The 14,638-nt window shown below is 38.0% G+C and overlaps 1 protein-coding gene across 23 annotated transcripts in view; it reads right to left on the reverse strand.

Moving 5' to 3' along the window:
- Positions 1–5,850: 5,850 nt before the first annotated feature.
- Positions 5,851–14,638, reverse strand: part of nrcama (neuronal cell adhesion molecule a) — a 193,415-nt gene continuing 184,627 nt past the window's right edge. For 16 of the 23 annotated variants that reach the window (XM_039760914.1, XM_039760921.1, XM_039760918.1 and 13 more), the window contains 3 exons: positions 14,214–14,292; positions 10,966–10,977; positions 5,851–8,302 (listed from right to left, as the gene is read on the reverse strand). In XM_039760914.1, coding sequence (XP_039616848.1) covers positions 8,068–8,302; positions 10,966–10,977; positions 14,214–14,292 — 326 coding nt within the window. In that variant the 3' untranslated portion in view covers positions 5,851–8,067. The remainder of the gene's footprint in view (positions 8,303–10,965; positions 10,978–14,213; positions 14,293–14,638) is intronic. The other 7 variants (XM_039760936.1, XM_039760928.1, XM_039760925.1 and 4 more) reach the window with 1 other exon arrangement.

Raw genomic sequence — 14,638 nt, forward strand, 5'->3', positions numbered from 1 at the left:
AATATTTTTTCACATTTATATAACTCTTTTCTCAATACTCAAAGCACTTCAGTGAGTGGGGAGCCACTTCAACCATCAGAATGATGCAACGGAAGCCATGTTTGTTTCAGTACTATCACCACACATTAGTTGTTATGTGGTGAAGGTGTGAGAGATAATCCCAATCATAGGCAGGAGATGATTTTATATTGAACCGGCCATGGTGGGCAATTTAGCCTGGACATCGGGATACACCCTACTGTTTACAGAGGATGCCATGGGATCTTTTACGAACACAGCGAGTCAGAACCTTGGCTTTATGTCTTATATATCCCCATCACTACACTGGAGCATCGGGATCCACATTCAGACCACAGGATGAGAGCGGCGCTATCGCTAACATGGCCTTCTCTTTCACCTGCAGTTCTGAGAGATAGCCTAAGCAAGAAGACTAGCCCCGCCTTTGGCCCTGAGCAGGCCCCGCCCCATCTGGAAAGAATACAATAAAAATGGGCAGTCGTCAGAAGACAACAACTCAAATTGAATCAACCAACAAAGTAAACAGATCCTTCTGTTGGCTGAATTTGCACCTGCTAGATGTCCCCAGAGCACTGAACTGTCTTCTTTTTTGTTTATTTCTTAGGCTCAAAGCTTGCAATTAAAATGAGGTGCCCCAACAATTTTCCTGGCAACTTTCACAGTCTGGCCACCAGTCACAAGGCGAAGAAGTAAATACAATAGGACTGTGTCCAGCAGAAGTTCCTGGTTAGAAACAAATAACACTTTCACTCTGTGGGAAGAACTGCAGTGAGCTCAGAACATGCCAAGCAAATCAAACACCAACAATCAAAGAAATCAAAGAGGTAGGCTTAAGCACTGCCTTAAGTGAGCTCTTTGATTTAAGGTTTTGTACAATCAATAGATTATTCTATTTTTACTGAAAGCAATTTGAAAAAGTTTGGAATGAGAGAAGAAAAAAATAAATTAGAGACTGAAAACAAATGCTTTGATAGTGTTCAACTCACTATTTCAAACCCATCCTTTTTGTTTACTCAGCTCCATTGTACACATTCGACTCTCCTGTCCTGTACATTGATGCGATCGTCCTACTTTAAAGTAGTTCATGTTTGGATGGCAATAGATTATCTTTAGCAACATAAATAAGAACCCTGGTGATTAATCGAAAGGCCTCATTGTAAAATTCCTGCTGAAAGGCGAATAGGAAATTACGACAACTATAGAGGGTATCACATTACTCTCAATGCCAAGTCAAGGCTTCTTCCAGATACAGTGGTACCTTAGTATACGTCCGCTTTGGAATAAGTCCAACTTGGTATACGTCCTGTTTGGAAGTGAAAATTTTTGCTTGGTACACGACCTGTGTTTGAAATATGACTCGCGTGCTAGAACACCGCACGCTACCCATGTTTACCTCTCTCGAGACAAAGCCATGACTGCCCACGAGCGTCAGTACGCCAGTTGCTAGCATTCAGTGAACAACCAGTGCTATAACTCTGTGAATTTTTACGTGATTTTTGTGTTCTTTTCCGTAAATTTGAATTGATTGTTGAAAAGTATGAAGGTGGCATGCGTATCCGGGACATGGCTGTTGCATACCGTATGCCGAGAACGACGGTATCTACGATTGTGAAAAACAAAGACGTTATTAAAAAGTAAAGTGAGGTTAAATTTTCATTTATTTCATCTAATTGCTTTTGTATTTATGTATTTTAGTATTAAGCAGTGTTTAAATTATTTTATACAACCCCTTCAATGTATAATATGCCAATAACAATAGGATTTTTTTTGATGGGAACGGATTAATCATTTTCCCTTTACTCCTTATGGGAAAAATTTGTTTGGTATACGTCCTGTTTGATATAAGTCAAAGGATCTGGAACTGATTAAAGACGTATACCAAGGTACCACTGTACTACTGAGTAGACTCACTAGTGTACTGGATAAGATCCTGAGACATGACCAGGCTGGATTCAGGAAGGGATGTATTAATCAAATCTTTACACTGAAGGATATCATTAAGCTGTGCATAGAATGGAAGGACCCCTCATATCTGCCTCTTCTTTGGTCACTGGTGGTCTCTTTCATCACCCAGTTGATGGCTACTAGGAACAGGATGGGTGAGATAACAGTAAACACAGAGAGACTTTGTGGACAATCCTAAAATCATATGTAATGCCAGTTATAATAGTGACCCTAAAAAACTTTTTGCACAGACTTTGAATGCATAGTGTTCCTGAACAATAAAATTGGGTGACCAGAGAAGAGGCATCACATGGTCCATGTTCTGATTGCTTGAAGATGTCAAATTTATACAATATAGCTCTCCTTTCATCTAGGCATGGTGACACCCCCGAAAAAATTACACAGCTTAGTCATTATGTTAATCAAACTGGACTCCATATCAATGTGAAAAACTAGGTGGCTTCGCTCTCCAACCCCCAGGCCTGCGCTAAACGCCAGCCACTTTGCGTCTCTGTCATTTTCACTTTCACCAAACCACAAATCTTTTAATTCTCGTGGATACACCTCTTCATTGGGAAGAAACACTACTTTTCCTTGATGGCAACACAAATTAGATGATCTACAAGTCTCTGACTTAAAGTTTAAAGTCAAACAATATCTACATACTTCTGTCATATCACCTATGTCCACATATTCAATCTCTTTTCACTGTTCCATTATTTCACCGAGTAATAATCTCCATTTGTTAGTGCTAATGTGATCTTTACTATCAGTTTTTTGAGACTTTCGAATTTTAGTACTTTTATAATCTCTAACCTGCTCTGCATGTGTATAGCGCCAACATTTTTTAATCTCTTTACGACGTTCTACTTTGTCTTCTACTCTGTGTTTTATTTCCGACCCTGCTTGGAGCTGAGAGCGCAGGAACTGTGTCTGATAATAGAATTCACACGAATAAGAAAGTGATTGGACCATGGGCACAGTTGTAAATGTTTGAGAGGAGTGTGGGACTTGTCAAAATCTCTTGCCAAAAAGTCTTGTCTCGTCGGATTAAATTATCTCTAACAGGAGTTGAAATTATCTCCGAGAAAGTCTCGTCCCAGGATTTCCTTTTATAATAGATATTCGGGAGATGAGGCTTAACATTACATTGATTGACACTGTATTCTTACACTCTATTCTAGTCTTCTGTCCCTCTGCAGACCATCTGAAGAACCTGCTTACTTGAGCACATCACTTCCGTTTCAGGTCTCAATGAACCCGCCTTTCAAAGACGTCATTTCCACCTCCGGTCCTGTTGAGCCCTCCTCTTCTTGCCTACTACCTATGTAATGGCCATTTTAGCTGTAAATTCTCAGTTCTTTTTGGACTCACATCTGTAAAGACGTATTGTTGTTTCTTCAGTTTGCCAGATATTCCAAATATAGGCAGTGGCTACCCCCAAAGCTTTTATCTGTGTTCTTTTGTTTATTTTACACTGCTTAGCCATACATATTGTATTAAATGTAGCCTAGCAGGAATTAGACATCAGTCCATCAAAATATTTTCTCATGCACAAATGATGATACAGAGTACATGTCAGCCAGCACACAGTCTGGGGACAATGCCAAGAACTGATACCAGGTCACCCAGAGTTGTGAGGCATAAGCAGCAGCCAATGCAATGAGGTATAGCTCGTTGTTACACATATTTTAATTATTTATCCATTACAGTATTCTGGCAAAAAAGGACAGAATAAGAAATGGGAAAATCTGAGGTACAACAAAAGTGGGAGATATCTAAGAAAGTACAGGAAAGTAATAATAATAATGATAATACATTTTATTTATATAGCGCCTTTCCCATGCTCAAGGCACTTACAGAATAGATGGAAATGGTATGGGCATGTGCTGAGGAGAGACAATGAATACGTGGTGTCACACACATGCGATCGGGAGGTAGCTAAAGGGCCTGAATAATAATAATTCCATGACAGACCAGGGGATGGCGAAGTGCACTGACTTTCTCTCTCAATCCTCTGCAGACCATCCACGGGAACTCCCATACAGTTCCGCCCCCACTTATGACATCAGTTTCCGGCACCACCGCTGACAGCACTTATAGGTTCCCAGGACCACTGATAATGTCACTTCCGGTTCAAGTCCCGATGATGTCACTTCCTGTTGCAGCCTATAAAGCTGCCATCTTTACAACCTTAAGTTCAATTCTGTTTTGGACTCAGACCTGTGAACATCTCACAATCTAATTACCCATTTGAAGCAGGGCACAATATATGGGTGGCTGCCCCAAACCTTTTTTGACTATTATTTTCGACTATTATTGTGACATTGGGTAAAAAGTGTTAGGGATGGAAGAACAGGGGAAGATAAAGCAAGGGAGGTCAAAATGGAGGTTGATAGATAAAGTAAAGGAAGGATCTGAAGGAAAACAGCTTGACTGGCGAGGAGGTGCAGGACTGCGCTGAATGGAGATGGTTGATCAAGCACATTGACCCCACATGGAAGAGGAAAAGATGAAGAGGAAGAAGAAGACAATATTCTATTATTCCAAGTCCCTTGTTCCACAATTGTTACTTAGAATTATTTACAATTATTTTCTTTAAATCACAGCAGGGTATGAAAATTGGAGAACGTGTACTGGAATACTCTGTGACAAAAGGGTAGCTACTAAGACAAAACAACAAACCTACAAGATGCCAGTAAAGTTGCATAATGCAGAAAATTTGGAGAACAACTACAAGAGAAACTGAGGGAGTGGATGTTTAAGAGATGAAAAGGTGTGGAACAGTGGAGTACAGAAGGAAATGCAGAAGACTGAGAATGCAAAGTCCATGGAAAAGAGAGATGCACCTCGACTACAGTGACCTGGAGTAAGGATGAGTATTATAGGCATATTTATTTTTGTTTTTTACAGTTGAAATGCTTAAGCCCCTGTCACAGTATTCAACTTTTCCAGCAATTTTCAGCAGTAGCCTTTTTTTTACATAACCTTAGCCAGTTAGTCAAATAGTTTGACATCCCCAGCAACTCGAGCACAACAGTCTGCAACTTACCCAGAGAAAATGCAACACATTTCAATTTGTCTTAAGTTGGAGAGACAAACTCATGTGTCTGCGTGAGCTAACAACCAGTGAGTGCAAAACTTCAATACATACAATGCTGCTGCAAGAAAATCAATGTCTTGGACCACACAAACAGAAGGGGGCTTGTCTGCCTAATATCCTTTGATTGCTATACCATGACAGAACTGAAAAGGGAAAAAGAAAGGGCTGAAATTGTGGTTGAGTTACCCACTGCTTTAAAGCATTCATTCAGCCACCTCTGCTGTCCGACAGAATGTTAATTGGTTGTCAGCTTGAAATACTTTGGAAATGTGAAGCTGGTCTGAAAAGTCGTGAGGAGGTCATGTAATTCGATATTCCCGGCAGTTCCAAGTTATGTAACTCGACATCCTCAGGGGAATGAGATCCAGCAACTACAGCGGTTAAACAGTTAGAAGTTGTGTAAAGTGTCACCACCCTTAAGGTCACACAGTGAGTTATGAGCAGGAACTGAACTTAGCAGCGACACAAGATGCAGTGCCTGGACCACTATACCACAACACACATTTTCTAAATTGTTTTAATCTAATTTTAAAGTCCCACCAATCAGCTGCAAAATTATGAGGAAGAGCAGAGGGTTACGACTCCATGCAGGCACACAAATAGCATGCCAGCTCTACCTAGACAGTGACCAGGCCTGGCACCTTGAGTAGCTGCGCAGAAGTACTAACCAAAACATGAAGGTGTAGTTCATCAGGACTTTTAAACAGAGCACCAATCGCTACACATATGAAAGCTTGATTTGATTTAGTCATAAAATAAAATAAATACAATCAAAAATTGTGAAGTGTTAGTGAAATTTTGAAACCACATTTATTTATATTCCTTTTAAATACAAAATCTTTTGCAGTAATATGAAGTAACCAACTGAGCAGCCTTTCATGCACAAAATCATCATCCACATATACCAGAATGCAGTACCACTCTCTTGCTCACCTCTTTGCCAAAAGTGATATTCAGAAGAAAACGTTCTCTTTTTTAATTGGATAGATAGCGGCTGCCCCACCCAAAAAAAACAAAAAAAAAACAAAAAGATGTCAATTATTTCAGGGGGGTTTATAGCTGTCAAATTCTGCCGTACCCAATGTGCCTGACTTTAAGCTTGGGTGAAACAGAACATGAAAGGCTTGAGTCTGTGAATAATTTCAATTTTTTGTACAAAATTCAAAGGAAAGGAAACTGTGTAGATGATAATATTCAGTACAATGCACCCCATTAGGCAGATTATATCCTATACAGCGCATGATTTCACTTACTTTCCATGTGCCTAATGTATCTAAAAGTAAAGAAGGGAATATTTACAAATCCAACAAAATATCTACATGTAAGAACATAAAAAGAAACTTAAAACTTGATGCAAGTTATGAAACCCAGATTACAAATTTTTCAACCATAAGGGTAGTAGGTTTTTTTTTTTTACAAGTTCTTTAAGATAAATTTTAATTTATAATCAATTTCAACATAGCATAAACTTGTAGTTTTCTATGCATACTACAGCAAAACTCACTTTTTTTTTTTTGTTTTTTTGTTTCAACAAAACACTCACGTCCAGCAACACAATGGAGGAACTGAAAAATTGAGCAACCAGAAAAATTCCTGGAAACGCAGATTTGAGCCTTTTGAGGTATACAAGATAGTACCAAATTCATCTGATTCTTATTAAGCGCACTTTTACTTATAAGCCCAGCAAGCTATACAATATTCAGCATCATAGTTTAAAACAAGCAAATAAGAGTGCACTTTTGGTTTAAATATCTTAAAAACGCTTGATTCACAGAAAAGGGAATGTCTTCATCCCTTCGTCATGTAGACTGACTCTTTTTTTTGCTATACAGAAATATGTGCTTGTTGTTCAAATTCGTATTCCTTCATTCCTCCATTACTGTCTTTGTGGATCTTTGAGTGCATCCTCATGGTCCAGTTCCCCGGGAATAACACTGTTTTCTGCAAAGGCACTATTTACTGCAGATCACTCACCACCCATTACTTGTATACCGAACAAGACACCTGTACAGTTTTAGATTAAGAACACGTTTGTATTTCTTATTCTGTGAGCTAATGGTAGAATAATAAAAATGGCTCGTGTTAATGGAAAAATGACAGTGGGCCATGGGTTGAAATGTGATCCAAACTGACATAAAGTGAGGTGATGATGTTAATGGGCGTTTAGATGGTCTGACATAACGTGAGTTGAAAATCTTCATAATTAGTGCAATTGTAATATGAAGTCCAGGATAATAAAAAGGTGTTGATATTTTCTATTTTTGTTTTAACCATGAGAATGTCTGAAATGTTACGCTGATTATAGAGTACTTACAATATACACCATTAACAGAGCCTTATGCATTAACATTTATCCTCAGTTTAGAGTTCAAGATTCTATAAGTTTTCTTTTTTGTAAATATATATATATATATATATACAAACAGCTCTTGTCTTGCAAAAAAGACATATAATAATAGCTATACATTTAATCACAATTATACCACAATGTCCACAAAGACATTGGTGCTTTATATAATACCAATATAACACTTTGACAATGAAACAGAAATCATTTTCACTAATTCAGATGTGCATTGTAAAGTCCCCAAAAAAAATCCACTGTTTTACACACTTATCGGTCCTGTGTTAGGTGCAGCAAACATTTTTTTGTCCTCATGCACTACAGTAGAAAGCAGATGAAAGATGCATTAGACTGATGCAGTTCATTACAGAGTTCTTATGTAAAAAATAAAAAGAATGTAATGGTGAGAATAATATGGCAATTATGCAGCACACGTTCTTCATCTTCACAACCAGGCAACCGTGTGTGTGCTTGCAGAGCTGTTTTTTTTTTTCTTTTTTCCCACTATTGCTTTTTGAGATCCTTCACAACGCTCAGCACGTTCCCCTCTTTGTGTTTTGTTTCACATGTGCACGTGATGGCAGGTCACAGTGTAAATGGATCAGCCTGTAAGGTGAGGGTGTAAAAAGTCTTTTCCGAGGTTCGCATCTGCTCCACGTTACACAAACGAGTTCATTGCATTGACTGGAGAGGGGGCTTCTGAGCTCTCATTGCCTTCAGCAGTTTCTTTTTCTTTCTTTCCACTATACTGTCCAATAAAAGACCCGTCTTCATTAAACTGACCTTCTCCACCTTCACCGTAGTCAACTAAACTGTCATCACTGTCCTCCTTCTTAACAGTTCCATTGGAAGGGGTTCGGCTTCCTTTCAGGGGTTTATGATCTTCTGTATCACTACAAAAAGGTAAGCACAAGATGAATTATTATAAATAGCCAACAACATATATTGATAACTTGTTTATTAAATTAATTTTCAGAGAGGAGAAATGATGAAAAAACATGCTAGCAAAGCTTTTATGAGGGCAGCTTTTTGTTGGTCTTATTGATGGTGCTCGACCGATGTCAGATTCTTGATACACAGTATGGCCAAAAGTGTGAAGAAAGCCTTGCAAGTTATTTAGTTCAGTTGATTCATGCACACCCATTGTTAACAGGTGCATAAAAGCAAGCAAATCGCCATGCAATCCCCATTGACAGTAGAATGCATCATACTAAAGTGCCAAATGACTTTAAAAGTGGCGCTGTCCGAGGATGCCACCTTTGCAACAAGTCAGTACTTGAAATTTCTGCTCTGCTCAGCTATACGTGCTATTAATGTGAAGTGCAACTGTCCTGGAGCAACACAAAGTGGTAAACCACACAAATTCACATTGCAGGTCCAGCGAGTGGTGAAGCACTTAACATGTAAAAATCGCCCTATACTTTGTAGCATCACTTAGAGCAGAGTACCAAACTGTCTCTGGAAGCAAGATTAGCACAAGAACTGTGTATCTGGAGATTTATGAAGTGGATTTCCATGGCCAAACAGCTGCACATAAGGCTAAGATCACTATGCAAAATGATGTCCGGAGTGGTGTTAGCTTGCCACCTGGAGTCCGCAGATGTGGGGATGTTTTCTGAGGAATGATGAAGCACACCTTACTATCTGGCAGTCTGATGAATGACTCTGAGTTCGGTGGTTGCCAAAGAACGCTATCTTCCGGACTGCATAAAGAAAAAATGGTCTGAGGCTGTTTTTCTGGGTTTTGGCTAGGCTCCTTGGTTCCAGTGAAGGGTACTGTTAATGCTACAGCATACAAAGATATTTTTGACAATTATGCACTTCCATCTTGGTGGCAACAGATTCTGTTCCAATATGACTGTGCTCATGTGTACAAAGCTAGGTCATATAGACATGGATGAACTCGAGTGGCCTACTTAGAGCTCAGCCTGAACACCTCTGATTGTGAGTCAGGTCTGCTTGTCCAACATGCTCTTTTGGCTGAATGGGCACAAATCCTCATAGACACACTCTTAAGTCTTGTGTGAGAAGCCCTACTAGAAGAGTGAAGCCACAAAGTGGGGGCCAACTCCTCATTAAGGCCATGGATCTTTGAAATGGGATGTCTAGCAAGCTTACAGGGGTGTGATGGGTATGAGTCCATAAATTATAGACATATAGTGTATCTCATCCAATTTCTAGGTGTTCTTTCCCATTAGAAAACATGTAATTCATTTAATCTCTTCAGAATGGTGCCAATGTACTTTTCTTCTTTCTCAGTGACTAATGCTAAACAGGCAGGAAAGTAAAAGTACCTTGTACTACAATTAATAAAAAAATAAATAATGCAAAATCTTGCCTAACATATTCTTATAATAATTAAGTTCCTACAAACCATCACAAATCAATAGGACATAGAAATTCCAGGCTAAGCATTATTGAGTCCCAAAAATCACTTTTGTTTTCTAAAGAATCATTTTAACTTGTTTTCACCAATACAGAATGCATTTAAGCAGTCTCCACTAAAGCTTAATTGCAGTAAAAGCACCTTCAGGAGTGGACAGATGCCAAATATTGAACCATTCTTACTTTTAACAGAATCATTTGTGTCATTTGACTCAATAAAGGATGTGTGCTGAAAGAAGCACAGAGAATAACAACAACGGCAAAACAGTACAACACATTTACGGAAAACGCAAAAGGCAATTCGGACGTAGAGAGATTAAAGCCACAATCAGCACGGAGTAATGAGGATATAAGGACAAGCAGCAGACAGTTCAGAGAAAACCACAAGCAAAGGCAGGATGAGTGAGCAAAAATAAAAAAAATAAATAAAAAAGTATCAAGGGCAAAACACTTCCCACAGTCCAAATAAATTCAAACTGAAAAAAAAAATTAAGAAGTTCTAGGAGAACAGAAAAAAAAGAATTGATCAAATGCTGACATCAATGGAGCATTTGCCTTAGAGGAAATTCTGTTCAAAGGGGAGGAGAGCAACTGAGGAAAGATGGCGACAGGTGAGCCAGCGTTACTTCATAGTAAAATCTCCGCGGAAGAGACGTTCCCACAAATTAAATGCTGGATAACACAGTCTATACTTTATAACAAATATATCCGAATATGCAAACTAAAACAAAAGTAAGATGAATATAAAATACATTTATTGACATTTTAATGTATGTTTTAAAAAGAAATTGACTGGACATATTGGCACAAAATTGTAATATCAATTTATTTACATTATAAAATTCAGGTAAACTGAAGTCAATAAATAAAACATACAATCAAAATATGCAATTAGTTTTCATTACATATTAAGGGTAACGATAAAAAAAATCAATTTTGTCACTGCAAAAAATCTAAGTTTGACTATCAAAAAAGAATTCTTAAGAAATTGAATATTAGATGCACAGTGTTAGCCCAAATGGTAGAGAAGCCAGTGATGGTCCATAGCAGTGAACAGATGACAGCATGGAGCCTTTTTTGTGAAATTTTTCACATTTTTCATGGAGCCAACCTGGCTAAGCGTTACTGACTTTCAAATCATGTGCAGTGTTCTATGCATGCCAAAACTTACCTTTCAAGTGACCTACATTTTTCCAATAAAGAGAATGCGAAAGGAATAAATGAAAATTGTCTAAGGTCAAAAATAAATTCTATATTCACACTAGATTATCTCATGAAAGGGAAACATATTTGTAACAATATACCATAAAAACAAATTAACAACAACATTTACCTATGAAAACAAAGCTGTTATATAACAACTATATCTGGCATACACAGACATAGTTAAATATCATGAGGTAGTTAAGGTTTCATAAAATTCACAATTGTTTTCTTTATGACATTTAATTCTTAATTTTTTTTAAAGTCACACCCAAAGCCCCTTTTATTCTCTGGTTCCTGCCTGTCAGAATTTAAATTGATCTTTTTTCAGTATATCATTTCCTCATTTCTCCATTAGATGCAACAATCTGTATTAGGACATTACACTATGTGCTGCATCCTCAGGATTTGTTGTACTTGATAAACTTGATCAAGCTAATTGTCCAAAATACAGAACTGTACTCTTTTTCAGTTTCAAAAATTGCTTTTGTGATTGTTTTATTTGTAAAAAAACCTCTTAACTATTATAATGAAATGAAATTACAAAGGTACTAAATGAAATATTATCTAAACATAAATATATTAAGCTATATATCAGCTCCTCAATTTATCAGTCATTCAGAGGAATACTCAAGATGATTTTATAAAACAGATAGAACATAGGTGATTGAACAATTTCTTTATTTTCCCTCTCTTTCATTGGCAGTTAAATCACAACGTTTTTCAAACTCACTTATTACACACACATTATATTGGAATCATATTGTTTTATACTGCTTTTAGTGTTTAAATAAAAGATAAAGTTTCAAAAGTCCAAGTCAGTTTCTCAATAATAAAGGATGACAGATTGACTCCTGCTCTTCTCACCAGTTTCTCACCAAGCTCTTTTTTTCCATTTCTCAATTTCTTGCAAGAAGAATGGTGAGAAGTGAGTCCCCAACACTAGTGAAGTAAAACTATCCCCAACAAACCTTCCCTTTAAGGGGCATGGTCATTTAATGGTTAAGGTAAATTATAAACTAATAAAGGCATTCAGAATATCAATATAGGGAAAACTGTATTAAATTAAGTGCACATAAAATGCACAAGAAGATTAAAGTCCAGTCTCTAGATGAAAATATGAATAACATCAAAAACAAAAAAAAGCTTGCAGTGATTTAATTGATTGGCACTTGCCACGCATTCTAAAACTTATATGATGGTTATCTATATTTTGTTATCACAAAGAGTAAGTATTATTATTTGTGTTCAAATGAAATAAAAAAATATGGACATTTTAAACAAGAGGTTTGTAATATGATTAACAAAATATTATTTTCACAGTTCTATCATTTATTAGAATTGTATCTGTGTGTCTGTTAGTGATGGGTGAATCCCACAAAATTTACTTCACTGTGAGTTCGGCGAAATCACAGAAATATTCAGGAGCTTAAACAAACTCTTTGAAATGTTTTGAAGTCAATGGGAGAAATCAACTAGTTTTGAGAGGATTATAATGGTGCAATGGCCTTTTAAATGTCACTAAGGCTAGGGAAACATCTGCCAACTATGCTGGGCCAATTATTGTGAACATAAATGTGATGTGAATGAGCTGTGAGGCAGCAGTGCTAACCAGGATTAGAAGAGGAATACAAAATAACAAAGGACTAAAAGAAAGTCAAATAAATGTGTTGAGTCAACACGTTTGCTTCCTGTTTAGCTCCTTTTTTTAATGTGCAACCATTTTAAATTAATTTTTTTAATTACTGAAATGAAAATAAAAGTGATGTAAAATAATGCTTATTGTACACTAACTTTCAATGTATTAACTTATTTTGTAAAATTTTCATTTATCAGTTTTACCTATCAAATGAGGGCTGGCCATTAATTTTCTTTTCAACCACAGGATAAATATAAATTATTCGTATATTGAAAACAATATTAGCAAAAATTGATATAGTCCAATAAAATTGAGATTGACTACGCATTATATTAGATTATACTTTATTTGCACTATATGGAACAAATAACTTACAGGTCAGGTCAGGTTGGGAAGCATGCACTGGTACGCGTTGCCGCACCCACCACATGATGAAACAGCTTGAGATCCTGGTTGGCAACCCCCCCAGGCAGACACGTGTTCCAGTGTCACCCTCTGGAAAAGACCCTCTATCTGCGGCAACCAGGTGTTATGTGCCAGGCATCCCCTTGGCCTGGTCCAGCCACTCGGGTCCTCAACAATGAGGATCCTGCAAGCTGGATCACCCTCGGGGAATTGCGCCACATGACCCTAGTGCTGTAATTGATGCTCCTTCACATTGCTGGTAATGTGCCTCATTTGGGTTTCCATGAACAACTGCTCATTCGACACAAAGTCAAACCAGTGGTATACAAGGATTCTCTGAAGAGACACAGTACCAAAGGAGTGCAGTCTTCATCTTAGGACACTGGATAACATCCATGTCTCATAACCATATAGCAAGACAGGAAGCACCAGGGCTCTAAAGACTTGGACTTTCGTCCTTTCGCATAGATATCGGGAGCGCCGCACGCTCCTTTCCAGCGACCTCTTGACCCCCCCATACTCTCCCAGTCCATCTACTGATTTCATAGGAAGAGTAACCAGAGACACACTGCTGATGGCTGTGCCTACATGGTCATTAAAGGCCATGATCTTGGTTTTTATCAACGATATTCGCAAGCCCAGACACTCACACTCCTTGCTCAGTCTCTCGAGTGCCCCAATTAAAGCCTCCATTTACTCCGTGAAAATCACAGCAACATCAGAAAAGTCAAGATCAGTGAATCTTTCTTCACCAACAGATGCCCCACAGCCGCTGGGCCCCATGACCTTGCCCAACACCCAGTCCATGCAAGCATTGAACAGAATAGGAGCAAGAACACACCCCTGATGAACCCTAGAAGCAACTGGGAAAAACGCAAAGGTTCTGCCTCCACTCTGTACAGCACTCACAGTACCAGTGTACAGGCTGGCCATGATGTCCAGCAACCTCGAGGGGATCCCGTGACCCCTCAGGATGTTCCACAGGGCAGCTCGATCAATTAAGTCGAAGACTTTACAAAAATCGACAAAGGCTGCAAAGAAATTCTGCCGATATTCGTGTTTGCGCTCCCTAAACAACTCCCCCCCCCAAAAAAAATTATAAATAATGTGATGCTGAATCTAAAACCCTGCTGGGATAAATCAGGAGATTAGATAGTAATCAGGATTCTTACCTGTATTCCCCAAAAGTTCCATCATCTTCTTTCATAGGTTGAATTTCTGGATCAGCATGTGCATCTTCTTTTTCTTTTACTGGAAATTTAACATGACAAATAGAAATATGACTTTAAAACTTCATATGTTCTTGTGTTTTTTTAATCCCACAAAAAAACAACATCAAGACTAAACTGACTTATTCATATTTGCAAGCTTCTTGAATCCTCTACACTGTGGAGAGCCGGCACCCTAGGTTAAAAGTACTTCTGAGGTATGCTTTGGCTCCCCTGTAACCCTGTACTGGAAATTGTGATCTTAGAAAATAGATAGCTGGACATATTTTGGTAGACACTAAAACAAACAGACAACATGCTTTGTAATATAAATTGAAGTTAATGTTGTGCCCAGGTCATAACTTGTAAACAGAACCCAGAGCATTGAT

The sequence above is a fragment of the Polypterus senegalus genome, chromosome 8 (genome assembly GCF_016835505.1).
Source record: "Polypterus senegalus isolate Bchr_013 chromosome 8, ASM1683550v1, whole genome shotgun sequence".
NCBI classification, from domain to species: Eukaryota; Metazoa; Chordata; class Cladistia; order Polypteriformes; family Polypteridae; genus Polypterus; species Polypterus senegalus.